At 40.4% G+C, this 20,300-nt stretch overlaps 1 protein-coding gene across 1 annotated transcript in view; it reads left to right on the forward strand.

Moving 5' to 3' along the window:
- The first annotated feature begins 203 nt into the window (after positions 1–203).
- Positions 204–20,300, forward strand: part of ASPG (asparaginase) — a 48,444-nt gene continuing 28,347 nt past the window's right edge. The window contains exons 1-6 of the mRNA XM_074865245.1: positions 204–393; positions 6,229–6,358; positions 9,712–9,823; positions 12,591–12,716; positions 14,188–14,271; positions 15,347–15,473. Of these exons, the coding sequence (XP_074721346.1) occupies positions 204–393; positions 6,229–6,358; positions 9,712–9,823; positions 12,591–12,716; positions 14,188–14,271; positions 15,347–15,473 (769 nt within the window). The remainder of the gene's footprint in view (positions 394–6,228; positions 6,359–9,711; positions 9,824–12,590; positions 12,717–14,187; positions 14,272–15,346; positions 15,474–20,300) is intronic.

The raw sequence follows: 20,300 nt of genomic DNA on the forward strand, positions 1-20,300 counted from the left end.
CGCCGCCTCCTCGCAGCCCGCCGCGCAGCGCGGGCATGGCGGCTCTCCCCGCCTCTGGGGGCAGCGCCGCGGCCCGGGCGGGCGGGCAAGGCCCCACCCCGCTGCCTGTCCGGCCGGCGGGGCGGGAAGGGGCGGCCCCGCCGCTGCCCTATAACTCCCCTTTCCCCGGGCTGGGCGGGAGGTAGCGGTTCCCCGGGAGCGGGATGGAGGCGGCAGCAGTAGCGGCGGGGCAGCGCCCTGCGGGGGTGCGCTCTCTGGGCAGAGCCCTGGCCGGCGCCCGCCCCCAGGAGCGCCCCGGCTGCCCCCCGGCCTCCGCCGGCGGCTCGAAGGCCGAGGCGCGGGTGCTGGTCATCAATACGGGCGGCACCATCGGCATGGTGCAGGACGTCAAGGGTGAGGGGGCGCGGGGGGCGGGCTGCCCCTCGGGGTACGCAGCGAAACCGGGCTGGCGCGGCGTGCTGGCAGGGCGCGGGGCCGGGGGAGGCACCGCTTGGCGGGCGGAGGCTGAGGCGGCCGCTTCCTTGATGAACAGCCTCGCTTTGTGACCGCTCTCCCTGGCGCCGTTTATGGTTCAGCATCCCCGGGTTTCTCGTAACTGGTACGAGCAACGCTAGAAGGGTGTGCGCCTTCCTCACCGTCCTCTGGTCCTACCAGCTGGTCGTTTCGGTAGCTTAGCCGATAGGCATCCCTCTGACAAGTGAGCCTCACAGCTAGTTAGAGCAGGTTTAGGTAGAGGACAGTATGTTTCCTGAAGTATGAGTCCTTTCTTCCCTCCTTTGTGCACTGAAACTGAAAGCAGCTTAATCGTACCAGTCATGCAGTCTCTTATTTTTAGCCCCAAAAGAGCCACCGTCCCAGGCTACCTGGAGAGCACGTGCCTCACATTCCTACTGGGAAGAGCGTGGGCTGTTGGATGTGGTGGCCACGTCAAGGATTTTCAAGTGGTGACCTGACAGATGCAGGTGATGCAAGTGTGGCAGCATACGTGCTGCCAAGTGTCATAACAAGCGAGATCAGATGCAGCATCTGTGCTTGCCTGCCTCTGGGCAGGCTTCTGCTACTTTCCTACCAGCTCTTGACTTCCTTCAGGAAATAATTGAAGATTTCTGCTTTACCTTACCAAGGGAGGGTGAGACTTGTGTTGATGAAAAGACTAGGCATGCCAGACCCCCTCACACCAGCTGAAAAAATGTTTAAATCCAAAACTGAACTCTCAGATGTCTCAGTATACTGCCTGCATTTTACCTGAAAGCTTCTTAGGTACCTACAGGTATAGGCTATGTGTTTTCAGGTTCCCCTAAATGTCAGCAGGTCGGTGCCTAAACTCACCTAACACCCCTGCCAGGTCCCCCATCCAGAAGCTGGTTGGGGTGGCACCTGAGCACCACTAGACCTCACTCAGTAGGCACAGATCTCAAGGGATGCCAGAAGCAAGAGCCAACTAATGTGTCCAGGGAAGAGAATGGATTTTGGTCAGGTCTGACTTGCTGCAGGGCTGTGTGTTTACCAGCGTTGGTATAAAGGCAAAGATGATAAGGTATGGGCTGGTGGGGAGAAGGAAGCAGTCCAGTTTTGATGAACCTCTATTCAGTTTTCTTCCTCCTTCACATGGGAGGCAGTGGAGCATCCCAGGGCTTCCAGAGCCTGTGTCTGTCTAGGTTCAGAAGTGTGGGTACTCATGTTCCCTACTAAAGAGTTTCAAGCCCCTGTCTGAAATACCATGTCAGCTACTCATTTGTAGGATTGGAAGACTTAGGGCTTCACCTCAGAGCTTCCTAGGCTAGATTTTTTTTTTTTTTTTCCTAGTACATATCTCTCCTTCTCAGAAGATGGCGGCTGGCTGATCACTATTATTGTAGGGAAGGTGCTTTAAGGGGTTGTTCCACTTTGTTTTTTACGGCTGTCATCTTTTTGTTTATCAGAGTTGTAAAAAAAAGTCTATTTCAAATGACATGTGGTGACTTTCCTTTCTCTGCATTGTTTGTACTAAAATAATTTCCTACTCCTATTGTCTCAGTTTCCCAAACACCTTTTTTTAAGCAAATAAATTAAAATTACATGTCTCATTCTTTTATAAACGAACTCCATAAGCTCTTGTATGCCTTTCTTTCTCTCCTTTTGCTTAACAAGTGTCAATCATTAAAGCATATGCAAACAATCTAACAGTTACAATCCAATGATGCTGACTTGCTACATCCTGGTGAGGGTTTCAACCTGCTTTTCATACACAGATCTAGCCACAGAGCAGCCAGAGTATCTCTTTCAGAATATTTGGCAGTCTTCAGTGTTCAGACAGAAGCCGGTGAAAGGGCATGGGAAAGGCAGCATGCTTCAAAGGAAAAAAACACTAGATGCTCATTTCTTTTATTAATCAATGGATATAAAGTACCTATTTACAACTATAACTAGAACTACAAGTGTTGTCTTTCAAGCAATGTGAAGTAGCTTCCCTGAGCTGCACGAAGCCTTTCATAGCAGCAACTGCTCAAAGCGAAGGGATCAAGCCAGGTTTCTATCTAATTTCTGTCTAGACTTGCAAGCTTTTCTATGGCCTTTCCAGTTGCTGGAAGAAGATGGTTTCACTTTAAAAATCAGATGGTTTTGATAGGCCTAATGTGTTCTGCAAGGAATATGTTCCTGTGCAGAACTGCCCCCCATGTAGAAGACTGATACAATCCTATTCCCTGGGCAAGTATGGAGTGATTATTTACCATCATGATATCTGATTGCAAACCTCCTGCAGAGGTTCTGTAGTTGACCTGTGCATGTGTGGCAATGCCAGCATGTCTTGGACCTGTTGGACTTTCTGCACACCTACAAGTTACCTCTGCAGGAATCATTTGCAGAGGATGGATAGTCTGTTGGTGTGAGTTGGGTGACAGCCAGACCAGACTCAGTTGCAAACTGTTTCAGTATTCATGTTTTTGCTGTCAATCCATTTCAGTGCATTTTTAAAATTTCTTCCTTCTACTTCCTCCTACTTATTTCCTCCTACTACAGCCTCTTTTGGCTTATCAGTAGCTCATTTCAGAAAGAGAATCTTACTGCACTCCTCAGTGAGGTTACTGTGATACTAATCTTTGCATCACCTTTGTGCTCATGTTTGTCCTGGCTGGTGCCTTCAGGGAGATCTTTTCCTCGAGCTTGTGGGCTGGATCTCTTTCCAGCCTTTACCTGAAATATTAAGAAAAAAACCACCCAACAAATACAAGTAGAACTAAGCTAAATCCCCTTAGAAAGATTACTTATCTTGAAATAGAGTCTGCCTGGGTAACTTAGTTTCTGTCTTTTCTAGACATACTAGACTGCCAAAGGACTGGCTGCTGTAGTCCGAACCTTCTTCTGTTTGAAACCTATGCACCTCACTTCCAAAAGCTCCAAGTACTACAGCTGCAGAAAATAATATTTTGGAGAACACTTTCTGTTTCTCTGCTTTTGCGAAATGTAGTAATTACTTCTGGGATCTGGCACTGTAGATACATGTGCTATTTGTGTTGATATTCCTTTAGGTAAAAACTGGTTTAGTGAAGTCCTTTGTATTCCTCAGCATGGAGAGTTTGTTAGGATTGGGGATGATGACTGTGGTGTGCTGATGTACAGTATGCTCCTTCTCCCCAACACCCGTGGTTTCTTGGGTGCAGAGTGCCACTGACGCAGCTGCGTCAGACTTTTTCAGCTCCCTGTTCTCTGCTGCAGCACAGGTTATAGGATGTCTTGATTGGCAGGTAGCTGTAACGGTGTTATCTATAGCACCAGAGTGAAAAGCAGAGTTCTCAACTGTAGATGAGGCAGAACCATGCTTGTTCTCCTCGGCCACAGTTGTTTTTTTGCTGTTCTGCCTTTGTCCGTCTGCTTTGTGACGCTGGGGTTGGCCAGCTAAAGAGGGAAAGGACAGAAGTTGATGAGAGCTATTTGGACAAGTTGCACAGCCTCCCTCTTCTCTGCAGGGGTGAAGTTGCTTCAAATGCTTGGTTAACAAGCTTGGCTTACAAAAGATGTTTTCCATCCATGATAAAGTAGAAGTGTTCTTAAAACGGTTGCACTTGAGTTCCCCCGTGTTTGCTTCTTGAAGTTGTAAAGCAGCAAACACTGCTAAACATGGATGCATTTAGGGGACTGCATAGTTTGTAAGTGGGTCATCTTGGATACATCTGCAGAATGTCTTAGAAAAAGGTTTAAGTTCAGTGCCAGCAATTACAAAAAAATCCTGACAGTTTTGTGATTAAGAGATGAGGAACTGCCATTTATAGAAAAGGGATTTAAGAATATTAACATACATCAGCTCTCCAGTTCCTGGGGCAAATACAGAAAATAAAGAGTCTAAGCCACTGTCGATATTCAGAGCAAGATGAGCATTGGACAAACAGAGGAGTAATCAGAAAACACCCAGAAAACACTTGAAACTATGCTGCATTTCAGAGCCAGAATTACTCTATGCCCAAGCACAGCAGAAGTGGCCATTTGTGACTAAGCTAGGAACATCCTTAATAGGAAAAGCAGGGATTATAGCTGAATGAACAAAACATCCAAAGCTTGAAAGCGTGTTAAGTATATTTTGTAAAACAAAGTATTCCGGCAGGAATCCAAACAAATCCACTCAAATGCTGATGCTGTCCTGGGAGAAAGTTGGCTATGAAGAGGCCTGCTGCTTCATTTAAGGCAAGCCAGGAAGGAGATTAGGGAGTTCTTAAGGATTTTTCCATCAGTTTGGAAAGTGAATGGAAAAGATAGAAATACTACTGAAAATATGCTGTGTGTTATGGAGTATTTTAAATAAACTGCTGTTTGAAGGTGAAGCAAAAAAAAAAAAAATACAGATGCCAACTTGGGTGAGAATTGTGCTTAAAAAACCAGAAGAACTAGGCAGTAGGAGAGAATTAACTGGCCTCAAATTAGGAATAACTAGAACTAGCAGAAGTAGAATAATGAGGTTTGAGAGTTTGTTTGCCATCTGTACAGGTGGTATAAAACACATTCACTGAGATTAAACTGAACTGGACAGTAACGCTAGTAGAATCTTGAAGTCAAAAAGGAAGTACCTCTCATGGAAGTTCCTTGAATGAAAAATGTCTCAAAAACTCAGACCTAAGAAAAACAGGGTGGCTTCTGATTCTGGACACCAGGACTGTTGCTGTCATTCCTGAAACAGGGTATTGGGAGATGATTTGCAAGTTAGATTCACAAACAAACTCAGTTATATAATGCTGAGGATTGTAACATCAAAAATGTAGGTGCCTTTCTGGCTAACAGACAATGCCATGCAGATTCACGTTGAAATACCTGGTTGCAGCCAAGACACCTGCAGATCCAGCAAACACTAAATGTTCTTAGGCTAGTTTAAGCCCCAACTGTTTTAGGGCCCCTGCTGCAGGGCAAAAGACAACAGCAAGGTGAGGGAGAGGGTGAATGGAGTTTAAGATGCATCCACGCTTTCTATTTCCTATTCAGCAGCTTATGCAACTTCTCTACCTCTTGTCAATTGAGGTGTTCAGTCCTAAACCTTCTAGTGGGAAGTACCTATTCAAGAGGTGATTAGAGCACTTAGTCAAGACTCTTCTGGGAAGCTGAGGTTTCTCTATCTCGGTATCTATCTAGATCTTTGTCTGTATGTGTCAGTGCTCAATACCTACTGTGGGGTTTGTTTTAGCTTTCTCTTTTGTTTATCTTTTCTCTCTGGAAATGCTATTGCCGTTGACAGTGAGACATAACATGCCGTTTTCCAGCACAGTCATACTAGTACCTTGCTGTTTGTGCCAATACTGCTGTAGGCTAAGAAGCTTAGGTAAAAATATCACAATAGTATAGTACAAAATAATAGTGTCTTGTAAAGGTTCTGCCTCTAGGTAGAGAATAGCTATGGCAAATGTAAAAGAGAATGGTGTTTTTTTGGTACAGTTGCAAAAATTGGCTTCCTACCCCTACTGCTGATAGGTATTTGCACACAAGCAACAATTAAATATAGATAAAGCATAAATATTTGATATGGAGGAGTTTTGTAACATTATTTCTCTTAAATAAAGTATTTATTTATTTCAAGTCAAGAAAAGAATAACTGCATGGAGATTTGTTGGTTGTATTCGATTTTCACGTTCTTAAACTGTCAATAGACAGTTTAAGTTTAATTTGGAAGAATGGGCTGTGTAACTTGACTTTTTCCCTCCTTACTGCGCCACTCACTTCCTTCTATCCAAGCCCTTTTATTTACTTCCTTTATTCTTTATTTTTAAGGACTTGCTCCTGAGGCCAATAAATTAGTAAGCAGCTTGAAAACGATGCCAATGCTGCATGATGAGGCATATGCCCAGGAAACAAAACTGAACAACTTCCGTAAATTTCCAGATAACACGTTGGTGCTCCCGTAAGTACATTTTCCTTGGGGAGAGGGAGGGTTAGGAAGTATCTTGTTAATTTTCAGATAATTACATCTCCAAACATTTAATGTGAAGAATCCATTGTGAGATTAGCAAAAATGCTTATATTGATTTACAAGGAAAAATCCTACCACGTCTGGCCCAATAGAAAATGACTGTTTTGATATATTTGCAATGAAGTCTTACAACTGCTTGAGAAATAACTTTTAAATTTGGCAACAAGTAATGTTATGGGCAGCTTAGTCCTACTAAACTTGTTTTGGATATTAATTTGCTACTGTGTAAACCTACAAATATTCTATAGAAGCAAAGAAAACTCTATCTACAGGTCTGTGTGAATTATCTTCAGCATATGTCTGAAAAAGTAGCATCTAATTAATGCATTTATGAATAGGCCTCATGCTTTAATTCTGCAGGCCTTCTGTTTTTAAAAAACCCTAAAAGCTGATTGTCTTTCCCAAATTTATGCAACATTATGATAATAAGCAATGGGCTTATAATTAATCTGCATTGCTTCTTAACTGTTGGGCAATGATTAATAAGCTTATAGGTTTTATTTGGAGGGCAGTATGCTAATTTGAGATATTTCGCAGCTGTGACGGATGACTGTACCCCTGTAAACATGTTAACTTTGCACAAAGGATGATTTTACACAGTCATTCAAAAATAAATGGGACTATAGTTGTTTTGCTATAAGAGTCAAAATGGATATTCTTTAATCTTTAAGGAGAAAATCAGAACATACAAAGCGAATGTAAGGTTTATTCATTTCTTTCTAGTTTGTATTGAGGTCTCTGTGTAAAGGTTTTAAAGTAATCACTTAAAAGGCAAATGGCAGGTAAAGGGGTAAAACAGAAAAGAAACGGTAGAGTAGTATTGATGTGAACATACAGTTTGTGTTAAATACAATGGTTATACTAAGAAAAATGGAGCTCTGTTACGATACTGTGCTTGTAACTGAGTGACTTTCAAATACCTTAAGGGATTTGAAATACAACAAAACTACAGTAATATACCCATTATGTCCTAAATATACCTCTCCTAGCACATCTTTTTCCATGAAGAATAGAAAAGCTTAAAACAATTATTCACATCAAAAACTGAGGTTTAAAAAACTGTCTTGTCTTGTTTTTCTGGCACTGCTGAGTTCCATTTCTGGAGGTTAGTCATGGCAATTTGCCATTTTCTCTTTTGTGCTAGCCAACTGATATTTTAACTAGGCAGTTGAGAAATATCGTGAGTTTCTGAAGGGAGAAAATAGGAGTATTTTGTGAACTTTGTATATCTGTGTGATAACCTTGATGTAAGAGGAATGATATGAACTCTTCTTAGAGAGGCATCAGATGTTGTAGACTAGGCTGATCTCTTGTGTTGGTAGCTCGTCAGGGGAGCTTTCTTTTCACAGATTTTCAACTGACTTCCAGAGTTACTCTTAGCATGTATAAATGTGATATCCAACAAGGCAATTTTTCATATGAAGTCTTAACTTCTTAGGTACAGTATGTCAGTTGGTTATGATTGAAAACTACACATTGTTTAAATGCTCTCTCTTCCCTGTACACAACTGTCTTGCAGGCCTCATTAAGGGAAGCGGGTCTGCAGATTTTATTAGCTGATGAATTGATAATTGATTTTGCATATTTTATATTGCCATAAATATATACATATTGCCATTTATCTTGGTTTTGCATATTTTATATTGCCATAAATATATACAAGAATAGCAAGTGGGAGCAAAACACTGATGATACTGTTAAACATGCTCTGCATGGCTCTGCCTGGAAGAGCGAGTAGGAAGGGCAGGGCTGGCCCACTAGCAAGTTCTTCTTTGTTAGCTGCTTGTTGGCCACTGCATTGCTAAATAGGAACATATTCCAAATAACATAAGAATGGGTGAAAATGGTGGATATTCTATCCCCTTCCAAGCTTCAGAAAGGTAACAGAAACTATTAGTAGTAGGGTTCTTCTGTTACCCCAGATCTTACCTGCCAAATTGAATTTATATGTAGTTGACTTTATTCTCAGAGGTTAGAAGGTTAATGTGGAGAAATGAGCACATTTTGTGGGGTAAAACACGTGCTCTGTATGCAGTCCATTTGGCTGGCAAATTAAAGGTCTTTGAAGAGTCAGATTTCTTGAGAAAGGGAGACCCGTGGTCCTTGAAGGCAGGAAGAGCAGACAGCATGCTTAGAGCTAGAACAATCCCACTGTGATTCCATAGCCATCATTGCCTTTGATAAGTCCCCTCCAAATTTGGGATCGTGTACTTTTGTAAGATGTTTGAGTGCCTAGACACTTCTTAATCTTTGGTGTCCATCTGTTGGGCTACACACTGCATGGTAAAGTGTTACACTCCTCAGTCCCACAGGTACTTTATCCTACAGCTTGACTGTTCGTTTTTGATTTGGTTTGGATTTTTTTCCCTTGCATAGTTGCTTTGTCTTGTTTTTATAGTATTTAGAGCAGTCTTTTCTCAGCTGTGAAGGTTGCACTCGTTCAATGTCCAATAATTGATCACTACTGAATCGTTTATAGTCCTGAGGCCTCTGTTTTCAACCTATGCCAGTAATTTAAGATTTTTGCTATTAACACATTCTTAAACTCCACGTCATAACAAGAGACAGTTGGTACTATAGAGCAAACTTTCATAACAAGGTGACAACAGGCCTAATAGGCTGGGACTGGGGTTTTACAAAGTTAGCCTATTACTAGCAAAGAGAACAGTTTACTTGAAGATCTTAACTAACCAAGAGAGTTTTTTCTGAAATCTGAAGTCAGAGAAAGTGAGAAGAGTGGATCTATCTTCTAAAGGCCACAAAAATGAATCCCAGTCATAAGACTCTTAAGAGAAGATACCCTTTGTGTCAGGAAAGATGATCTATTTATAGTGTATCTATTTATATTTGTCAAAGGATCAAAACGTTGATACAACTCTTCTGTTGACCACTATAAACCTTGGGAGCTTTATAGATTCCTCTCAATAGTTTATGAAGCATTTTTAAACCTTAAGGCTTCTTATTGACTTTTTTTAGAACTCAGTTCCAAACTTAAACAAATTAAGTCTGGGTTCTTCTTTTCTGTCTTTAGTTTTTCCAGCCCCTCTCTGTCTCTCAAATTATATTATTAAATTAAATTTAGAGATTTGTGCTTTAAACCATATCAAGCCATGAACTTCTAAACTTGGAAATTAACATTCCAAATTTAAGACCTTTTTTTTTCCCATAGACTTGGGGGATGGGGAGGAAAAGGGTGAAAACTACTGATTTAGAGAAAAAATAAGAAGTGATGAGCTGATATTAGCTTTAAGATTTTTTTTTTTTCCAATTCTCTTTCTTCACAGTGTCTCTAAGCAAAACAAAAGAATTTTTTACACAATCCTGGAGCTCTCACCACTGCTTGATTCTTCCAACATGACTCCAGAGGACTGGGCCAAAATTGCAAAGAAACTTGAGGTACTGTGGTGGTGTAGGATAAGAATTCATTTGTTGCTTAAACAAAACCAGCAGTATATCTGGTATACTTAGCAGATAAAACAATTCAGTAGTGCTATATGTACATATTCATTTACAATGTAAATGTTATGTACCTTGCTTAGTTAGTTGCAAATAACAAGTACTGTGCTTGCGAGGCTTGCTGAATTTTTTTTCCTTTTGAAAATGTTGCAAGCTCATTAAAGTTACATAGTTCTTCCAATGATAAGCTATGTCATAATTCTGCACAAGAAAATAAATAGGAAAATTGCAGCTATGATTGAATAAGGTATGTAATATGTAGGTTGATATGTTCTAAAACGTTGACTTAGTCAATTCACTGTCCAAAAATGCTGAATAAAATCCTTAGGTGTAGGTGACTTAACTGAAGGTTGCTTAGTTACACATCATTTGAGTGTTCAAATAGCTTGATAGTTGGCTGTTGACATAGAAAATAATTTCATGTCTTTATGCCTTTCTTACTCTGGACACAGGCAGACTTGACTAGCACTGGCTTTGCAGCCCACAGAGAAAATGCTGTCATGGTTAGGTTTCCCACACTGGGAAATTTGTAAAGCCTTAGATATTTCTGCATATATAGATAAATTCATTACATCCTTTTCTGAATTAAATCAGCATTTCTCTGCTCCTGTCCCCGTGTCTGAACTTAGCTGTGTGCTTTTAAGAAAGTAGAAATGCAAAACATTTCAAATACTTCACACCAGGAGTTCATACATAGCTGTTAAAAATAAATAACTGTGGGCCTAGTAAGATAATGCTCTTCCACTCCTGCTCGCTCTGCAATAGTGGGCTTTATAGTGTAAATTTCCTTCTTCAAGCTGTAGCAATGCATGTGAACCGTATAATAATGCAGGGAATGATGCTGAAGATGCAGGTAACAGCTTTCACCTTTAGGTCCTCTAATCCTGAAACCACCAAACTAGGGATGATGCTTCTCCTATTGGGTGCATCTTGCCAGGGCAGAGAAGGGACAGAGCTGGTGTATAGGTGGAGAGCCTCTAGGATGGAGCAGGGATGCAGCTGGGAAAAGCCCAGGGCCAAGAGCAGTAGGCAGCAATCCCATGCTGAACAGGAAAGAATTTACCTTTCTACCTTAATGGCATATTAGTTTTATTACAAATAAAAGGTGTTTCTTTCTCGTACACAGAATGCAGCTTCTGTGTATATACAAATATCCAGTTTGTGTAATCCAAGTGAGAAGTGCTGAGAAAGGAAAAAAGACTTCTTCAACTGTCCAGCTTATGTATAGACACTGCCACTTTGTGTTCATCTTGGACATGTACTTGGCACGGCTGTAACCTGCTGATGACTTTTCAGACTGAAACGTTCTAAGATGTTTCTGTGGGATATCTTCTTAATTGCCAGCCTGATCTTTTATATTATAAAGCTTAAACCAAGCTATGTTCTTTTGCATCTAATAAGGTTCATAAGGCTGAAAATACTCGTGAGCATACTGATTTTGAGAGGACAAGTGGCTATTTCTGTGATCTTAGCGCTTCTTGAAACTTACCTGGTTACTGCATTAGTGAATAACTACAGCATGCTTTTTGCATCACGCTATAGTTTGGCCTACAGAAAGCTCTTGCAACAGTGGCTGTTGTTCTGCTGACTGACTTGTTAGAGATAAGCAGAAATCCCCTGAAACTTCCAGTAGGTAACAACACGTAGGCACAAGTATCAGTGAAGAAATAGCAAAAGGACAAGTAGAAATCTGCAGGTGAGTTTGGAGGTGACCTTATTATCAGGACGTGCCAAGCGTGTGTGCCTACTGTAGCATAAGAAGTGTGATTAAATTTAATCTAAATTGTTTACTTCTAGGGTAAATCCCCTTTTTTTCCCCACACTGGCATTTCATATATCTCTTTAGACTTCTATGTAATCCTTTCCTTGTTACCAAATTACATCAGAGACATCAGTGTCTCTCACTACAGTTTCTACTAATTGCATTGCTCTTAAAATAGAGGGGCCAATTCCTTTTTCCTCCAAAAGCCAACAGATTACATCCAACAAGATGAACTGCACAGTTCATGGCTTTGCATTAAAAAAAGTCCTGTGTGGAATTGTATGTAGATTAAAGTTATTATAAAATACTTTTTTGCATCTGTACATGCCTGATAGTCTAAGGGACTTCTCAAAAGCCAGCAGTGTATGTAAATTAACAAACAACAAGAAGCCTCTTCACCTGTTTGCTGCAGAAGTCCCATACTGCTACAGAAAGAATGACTTTTCAACAGAAGAGGGCACTCTTACACTGGCAATTTGCCTGTCTGCCACCCGGATTAAACGGACTGGTTTTTCTATATGTTATGATAGCCTTGGTTTGCCTAATCTGTTCCTTGTAAATGGTGTAATCCCTAAAGTAAAAGCGGCAACAAGAAATCAGACTATGCGACTCATTTGCATATGTTAACATTCCTGTTTAAAGCCATTGCTAAGCTTTTCTTAATTAGCAGTCTTCTGGTTTAAAAATGCTGCATTAATATGTATACATAGAAGAATCTCTTTGACTGTTCCATAATTAAAATTACTGGCTCTAGTGCTTAGTGTCCTATTAACCCTTAATTGTATTTAAACTGAAAACAGGATAACTTTAAGAGGAATTATGCGTGTAGTACCCTTTAAAGCATTATGCTGTTGCTTGCGTCAGTGAAAGTAATGCAATATGTACCTCACTTGCTGATACCAGTGCATTGCTCTAACAATGTGAAAATTGTCCCTCCATCTCCAGGAGCACTATGAAATGTATGATGGTTTTGTGATCCTTCACGGCACTGATACCATGGCCTATACAGCTTCAGCCTTATCCTTCATGTGTGAGAACCTGGGTAAAACTGTTGTTCTGACAGGATCTCAGGTAATGGATTTAATTTGAAGTTGAAGTCGGAAGCCTCATTTTTGGTTTTTATATGCAAAACTAGGTGGTATCCTGATTATCACTGTATAGTTTAGTAGTGCAGGGCAGGCCTCTGGACAGGGTGAATGGTCACCGTGCTGATAGAAATTAGTGAGAATTGACAGGGTCACCAGCTGAGGATCTGCCCCATAATTTTATCATTAATGACTTCACAACTCTGTACAAAATCAGACCAGTAGTTCATTATGGCCGGGGCCAGATGCTTCAGAGAAAGATATAAGAGCCTGTCATTGGCCATTGTGTATTAATCGGTTTATGAGAGAAGCATCTTTCCAGCCTCAGGTGGCTACTGGTTGTTAGCTGTCTTTTCTTCTTTTAAAGCCCTGAAGCTTATTACTTTTTACTTCATCAGTTGTTATCCTGTCTTATGTTACTCATTATTGCATTCTTTATCACTTTTTTAATAATCTCTAAGCATTAGATGCATTTTTCATCATTTCTGTTCCACAAAGCATCTAACATGGTCTGTTTCCTTTCCTCTAAAGACTACGTTTATTAATTTTCATTCTCTTAGCTGGAGATCAGCCCTTTGCATATTGTCTGAGGGGGAGGGGTTGTCTTACGAGAATAGCTTGCTTGAGTGTAAAATACAGCTCTAATCACAAAGGAGAGATGAAACATTGCACTGTAAAATTCCCCTCACCCATCTCATAACTTCCCTTTCACATGTGGTCTATTTGAAGTCAAAGTACTAAAGTCTAGGAAGGAGTAGGCTCCACTTACTCTCTTGACATGGGGCAGTCTACTTGTGATACATCATATTCAAGGTTTTACTTTCTTTTTGGCTTTATTGCTTGGAGATCTGCCTGACATATGATCTGGCAATGGAGCATGTGTTTGGTTTTTTTTTTGCTGCTGAAACGAGCTCTGACTCTCGGTTAATAAATAGGCAATCTGAAAAGGCATGGAAGTCATCACTCAGCAGACCAAATTTCTGTTTTTAATCTTGTCCTTTTCGGTCGGTAATAACCTGCTGGCTTAGTTTTTCTATACCATGAGGAAAGATGGTGCAAGAGAGCTGTTGTGAAGCCCATAGTGGCAATTCTGTATGATCTGGGGCTGTTGCTTTTTCTCTGTACAATCACTTCTCCCATACTTAGTCACTTTAACTATGCATGCTTTCTACTTTTTATGTTTTTCCTGAATCAGTCTTTTAATCTGCTTAATCACACTAAAATCATCTCTATATTAGCTTTTAAGCACTTAAATTATAAAAGTCTGTTAAGCACAGAGGGAAATCCTGCCATCTGCTGCAGTCTAAAATAGTTTGGATGAAGAAGGAAACTTTATTTGTCATAAATCATTGTTACATAAATTATTCATGTATTTGTATTGCATAAGTTGGACTCTTTTTTCTGCTGTGTAGGCTTTACATGAGGGACAGGGTGTAATTTCAGTCTCTGCTCTTCAGGTGCCCATATATGAGTTGCAGAATGACGGCCGAGCCAACCTTCTGGGAGCACTGCTGTTTGCTGGGCAGTTCGTCATTCCTGAGGTCTGTTTCTCTGTGAAGACCGTCTCAGAAGCTGCTTTTCTCCCTCTAGCTAGGACACGTACTTAGACACTGAAAATACCTGGTAGGAAGTAAGAAATTGCATTTAAACAGGAAGATAAATGGATTCTGCTGAGGTAACAGGCACTTGCATGGCAAAGCACGTGCTGTTTTCTCAGGAGTCATATCCCATTTTGCCCATATACAATCTATAAAGACTATCAAGTCTGAAATGTAGCTTTCAGCTGACTTTAAATCAGATGTTCCCTTGCAAATATGTGGGATCTGAAGCACTTGTAAGTCAGTTTTTTAACTGAAAGTTATTTTGAAGTTCTAAAGTTGCTCTAGAACCGATAGGAGTGTCTTCTAGCTCTAGTTCCTGAAGACCGAAGTGTCGAGGATGATATACCTAATGGACATAGAACTACCTCCATGGTCTCAGCACCCTGCCTTTAAAGATGTTGGTGCTGTGCACCCCAAAAATCAGAGAGAAAACTAGTCAGGTTATACCTCATTTCACTCCTACCATGCTCCCAAAGCCAGTTCTTGTAAGACAACACCAATAGCTGACTGGCCAAGATCTTCATAACTAATAACAACTTTGAGGTATCTCTTTTCCTTCAAGTTCCAATTGACAAACTTTAAGGGACTTGAAGGAATCTAATTATTTATGTGTAGTATTTCTTTTGAAAGTTATCCTCGTTTTCACCAGTCCTGCTGTTAATGTTTTGTACTCTGAATTTAGATATAGCAGATGAACTTACTAAAAAGTCCACACTGTTTCTTTCCTCTATCTCTGAAGTGGACTCAGGCAAATTTGCTGTCTCCTAGACTATGCCTCATGAGAGGATTACGAAAGTAGTTAGCTCTTAACTTGTTTTGTTCTTAAATTCTTAAACCAGTGTGTGACAGATGTGCCAACTCTTTTTGAAAGGGTAAGAGTTGTAAACATCTACTAGCCTCTGAGTTGCTTTAAAGATTTAGAAAACACTTTATAAAGGACGGACTACAGTATTTATCTACTGAATCTTTTAATTACTGGCTTATTCATAGACCTGTTTCTTTACTTGTCTTGCAGGTGTGCCTGTATTTTTATAATAAACTGTACAGGGGAAATAGGGTGACTAAGGTGGATGCTGGGAGTTTCAATGCCTTTTCCTCACCTAACCTGCCTCCACTTGCAAATGCTGAGGTTGATATTACAAGTAAGCAACATCATCTCCTAAGCCTTGTAATTTATGCCACATGCAATAGAACTCTAGCTCAAAAGAATCTGTGCCTATGTAGTTGAAATGCTGTTTTTAAACTCAAGTGAAAGCCCTGTAGCTTGACTCTACTTTATCTGCTCTGAAACTGTTTAAATATTAGTAAGACTGAGAATTTGTGATTCAGCTGTATTCATCTATTGAATATAGATGTGAGCGAGATTAACTTTGACGAGAAATCCAGACTAACCAGAGGGAATGTTGCCCCAGTGTCATGAAAATGCTTGCTCTGAAGATAAAAATGAAGGAGTGAGGAGTGAAAGAACGAAGAGTTTAATCTCATTAATGACCATGCTGGGCTCCTAAATCAGGCAAAAGAGTCATACTTGCAGCTTCAACAGATTCTCTGTTTGATGCGTGTCATGGTATAAGATGTTTACTGGATATTTAGGACCTGTCTAAACTGCAAGCACACTGAAAACAGCAGACCTAGAATATGCGCTGTGTGAAGTTTTTTCCCCCAAACTTACTTGGACTCCCTATAATTTCTGTGTGTCTGTTTTTTAAGGAGAGGAAAAACTACATGATGATTTCAGTACCCATTTGCAAAGTCATTAACACATTGATGCCTGTTCTTGGATAAATGGCACCCTTTCTGTGGAGAGGGGAGAAGAGACACACTTTTGGAATCTAGCCAAATGAGGAGTTGCCAGAAAACATACTAAAAGACAGTTTTAAAAAATATAACATCTTATGCAAGCTGCTTTTGGATAGGCTAGGTATATTAAAGAGGAGTAGGACTTGGTGACAATCTCCATTATTACAAAAAGAATAGGAATAGAAGGGGGTTCCTGAATTCTTTGCTAGGTGCAGTTAGTGGCAGTAGGAAATCCAGCCCTGTGCCATGCCGCGTGCCATTCTGAATGGTTTCTACTACTAGAGAGAGACATTCTGCAATTTGGAAAAATAAATTTATGCCACCTAATGAATGGGAGTTACTTAACAAAGTTTCAGGATCAAAGTGCTGTGTTTGTAGCAGCCAGATACAAACTGAGGAAGCCTGTGAAATACTGTAGTGGTCTGTAAGACATCTCTTGGGTAGAGAGTCTGCCACTGTTGTGTTACTGTGCTGCATCAAATATGGTGTATCTGAAATCAACAGAAATACTGTCAGTTGATTGTTGCAGTAAATTGGGGAGAATCTTCTTTCTTGGGTTTTTATGAACTTCATCAAATAGGGTATAAATAAATTCCGTTTACTGACTGATCAATAATGAAATCAAGCTGCAAATTGCATGCTATTTCTCTCTTGGATTTGAATGAACTGTTTTGTGATTCCTTGTCTATAGTGGAAAAATGAGAAAGTTATTAAGTACTTCCCTTGGCCCATATTGGGTCCCGTTATCTTTTCAGTAGAATGCCCCATTGAGATCAGTGGGGATTTCTGATTTAAAAACTGATGGTGTGATAGGCTCTATTTTCATTTGTTTCAGCTGATTACCCAGTTAGGGTAGCATCACTTATCCAAGATGACAGTGTCAGTATTGAAGGATTGTTTCATTTTGAAAAAACATGGTTTATAGCATGGGCAATCTACTAGTGCTGCTTTATTTTGTCCAAAGTAATTGTTTGAAACATCGCTGTCTCCCTTGAGTTTTCTTGTACAATCCTCGTATGAGGCTTTCATGGAGACAAGGAACCACTTGGGCTTGTAGAAACAAACCGAATAAATCTAGCATCTTTTAACTTTTTTTTCAAACGACTTTGTATAACATGTCTTATTCTTCCTGTAGACAGGACTGACTCTTGCTGCTTCAGCATTATGGAGAGCAGCCTGAGGATGCCAGGAGGAGTAGGCCACGTGCAGAAACTCTTCCTCAAGCTTCCTGGTTCTAACAAAGCTGGGAATGAAAATTCCAGAGAAGCACAGGGGGAGAGGTGACAGGATGGAGGGAGTGGGGAGAATAATGGGATCATGGATTGGTACACAGGAATGAGGAGAGGACATGCTGTTCAAGTCTAGGCATACCATATAAAAGCAATGATCTACTTCAGACCCAGAGAGAAGAAGGAGAAGCTTAGTCCTCTTCCCTACCCTAGCTGCAGCTCTTCATTTTTGATATCCATTTTTCACCCTTTTCCCTCTACAGGTAAGGCTCCCAGTGGAGTTCTGATCCCATTAACTGATTGTGTTCTTGGCCAGATCCTTAACTGTGTTAGCAACACCTAAGAGTCCCGTTACACAGTTTTAGAGAAGCAAGTGTGTCAGTTTCCTCAGGACTTTCAATTTAGTGCAAGAAACTCCTGTAAGAAGCGAAAAATTCTAGCCCATTCTTGAGATGAGTAAGAAACCCAATGCCAATGGGAAATACTTTTGCAGCAGGATCAGAAATCTCTGTATGAAGTGGACAATACAGAAATAACCAATAATATTTCTAAAATCTTAAAGCTTATCAAATAAAAGACCTTCCTTTATTTTTCCTGTATTTTGAAATCAGGAGAGACAAGGCAGCCTATTTCACTTGAAATGTGTAAAGAGTCTCAGTGTATTTCATAACTGATTACTCTTCTCTGTTCTTTATTGTCCTAATGAAGCAAATATGAAACTTGCTTTGTTACCATGGCTGGACTTTCTTCATCACAAGTGCATGTAACTTCTGGGAGTGGTGCACATGTACAGGATTGTATGATGAGAAACATAACTTGTGCAGGGGACAAACAGAGCCCATGTGACTCTGCATGCAGACATGGTACAGCAGCAGCAGAAGGTTAGAAAGCCCTTTTGGGCTTGTCTGCCCACCAGTCTCATTAGAGAGAAGCTATTCGTCACTGGCCAAGTCTGTGTCTTGGCAGTTCTGGTTATTTATAGTAAAAAGCCCAGGTCATTTATATATGAAGGCAAATGCCAGCTCTCTTCACTGAAGTGCTTTTGGTCCTGTCCCCCCTTATAAGTAGGCATGTTGATTCTTGCAATGACACCATTCTATTTAAATATTCATTTCAACAGATGTGTGTCGGTTATTTTATAACAAACTGCCAAAAAAGGGGGTCTATGTTTGTTTGCCTCCTCCAGGAATTTGCACCCATAGGTTGGCCTGTGTTCCCCACCCCTTGGCTGCTGCTGTGAATTGTAATGAACACTGGGGCAGCTTATATAATGGTAGGACTCGCCTGTAGTCCTGCAGAGAAGGATGAGAAGAAAGAATTGCTGTTTGTCTGGAGCTCTGCAATCACAAAAAGCTGTATTTCTTGTTTGATTTCATAACTCGGAGTTCAGTCACCACTCCTAAGGGAGGTATCGCTCTTAGTTGCTGCTCTCCCATTATAAGTCGAAACCTGCATTGTGCCATAGGTGCTGTTTAACAACAGGGGGGGTTTGCTGCTTTCTAGACTGTGTAGAGCTGCTTTTAGTTCTTATTTTGTTTTAAAGTCAGGTTGATATTTTTTCTGCACTAACCTTATCACCATAGTTCTGTGTGTGTGTTTGAGAATAAAGCTGAATAAGATAAGGATGTATTTTTTGAGCTGTAATTTTAAAAGCTGTAGTGTTTGGTAGGGAGGGGGAGATTAGAAATAGCAGACTATTGTTTATATGATGGTTTTGTTTGGAAGAATAAGCAAAAGGCCTTAATATCTTGAATGCAGTCTCCTTGAATCATGCGATCTTTTCTATCCCAAGCCATTTTGGATAGAGTACATAAATATCCATTACCTCTTTATTTTATGTACATTGCTTAAAAAACTTTCTGCTGTGCAGCATCAGTAGCTATCTTATGTTTGTTCCTCAGCTTTGTATCCAAATTTACATAATGCAGTACACTATATCAGTTACACTCTTTACAAGCACAGCCCATCCAAGTCAGAACAGGTTACTGTTTTCTGTGTTGTGCCAAAACTGAATCTCCCTAATTAGTCACTCTTATCCATGGGATGAAAAACTGTTATGAACACCAATATATACAGCTTTTTGTACTTCACCTGCTTGTATATGAGTTTCTTACTTAAGAACTGTTAGTGGTTCCTAAGATTATTTTTTTTTTAAATTTAACAAAAAGAAGATTGCTGTGTGGTATAACTATAAGGCTGCAAGACAGCTGGTTTATTCACTACAATGAAGATTCTTGAACTCAGCTAGGCAATATAAATATTCTTCCTTTTGGGGGATGTAGTGTTTGAGATGGAGGGTACAAAGGGTGTGTTCTAAATTTTTTTTCCCCTGCATGGCGCTATGCCTCACTTAAAACAGTTCTGAATAAAGCTGAAATGAAGTTGGGCTTTTATGTATATTTGTTTGTCTTTGGCTCTTGCATCACACTTGCCTTTTGTTCTGCTTTTTAGACTCATTTGTCTAATGGAAAACTGACATCTGTGGAGTCTGCAGTACCAAGCACATTATGTAGGCTGACAAGGTTCATGACCAAGAGAATGTTAACTGAGGGACAATCTTTAGTTCTTTTTTTAATATAGCTTGGAATTACATCACTGTACTATGTCTGCATGCATTACATTTATCTTGAAGATGATATGTTATTTGGTAGAGTGTACTCCAAGAGTGCAGGTATAGGCCTGGTATAGGTCTGACTTCTGAAACTATCCTCTGATCTCTCTCCTTGGTCTTCCACTTTTGGCAGTATCTTAGTGATCCATGCCAAGGCAGGTTTCTTCAGTTCATTCTTCAAGTTCGTTACAGGCATTAGGGATGCTAATAGTTGCCAAACTTAGTAGTATGCATTTGTGAAGTTTTGGCAGGGACTCCTAGCTTATGGAGGAAAAAGGAAAGAAAGCTCTGGTACAATTTTATTGCCATCTCCTTTTATAGAGGAGTCT

Source organism: Strix uralensis, chromosome 4 (assembly GCF_047716275.1).
Source record: "Strix uralensis isolate ZFMK-TIS-50842 chromosome 4, bStrUra1, whole genome shotgun sequence".
Lineage (NCBI taxonomy): Eukaryota > Metazoa > Chordata > Aves > Strigiformes > Strigidae > Strix > Strix uralensis.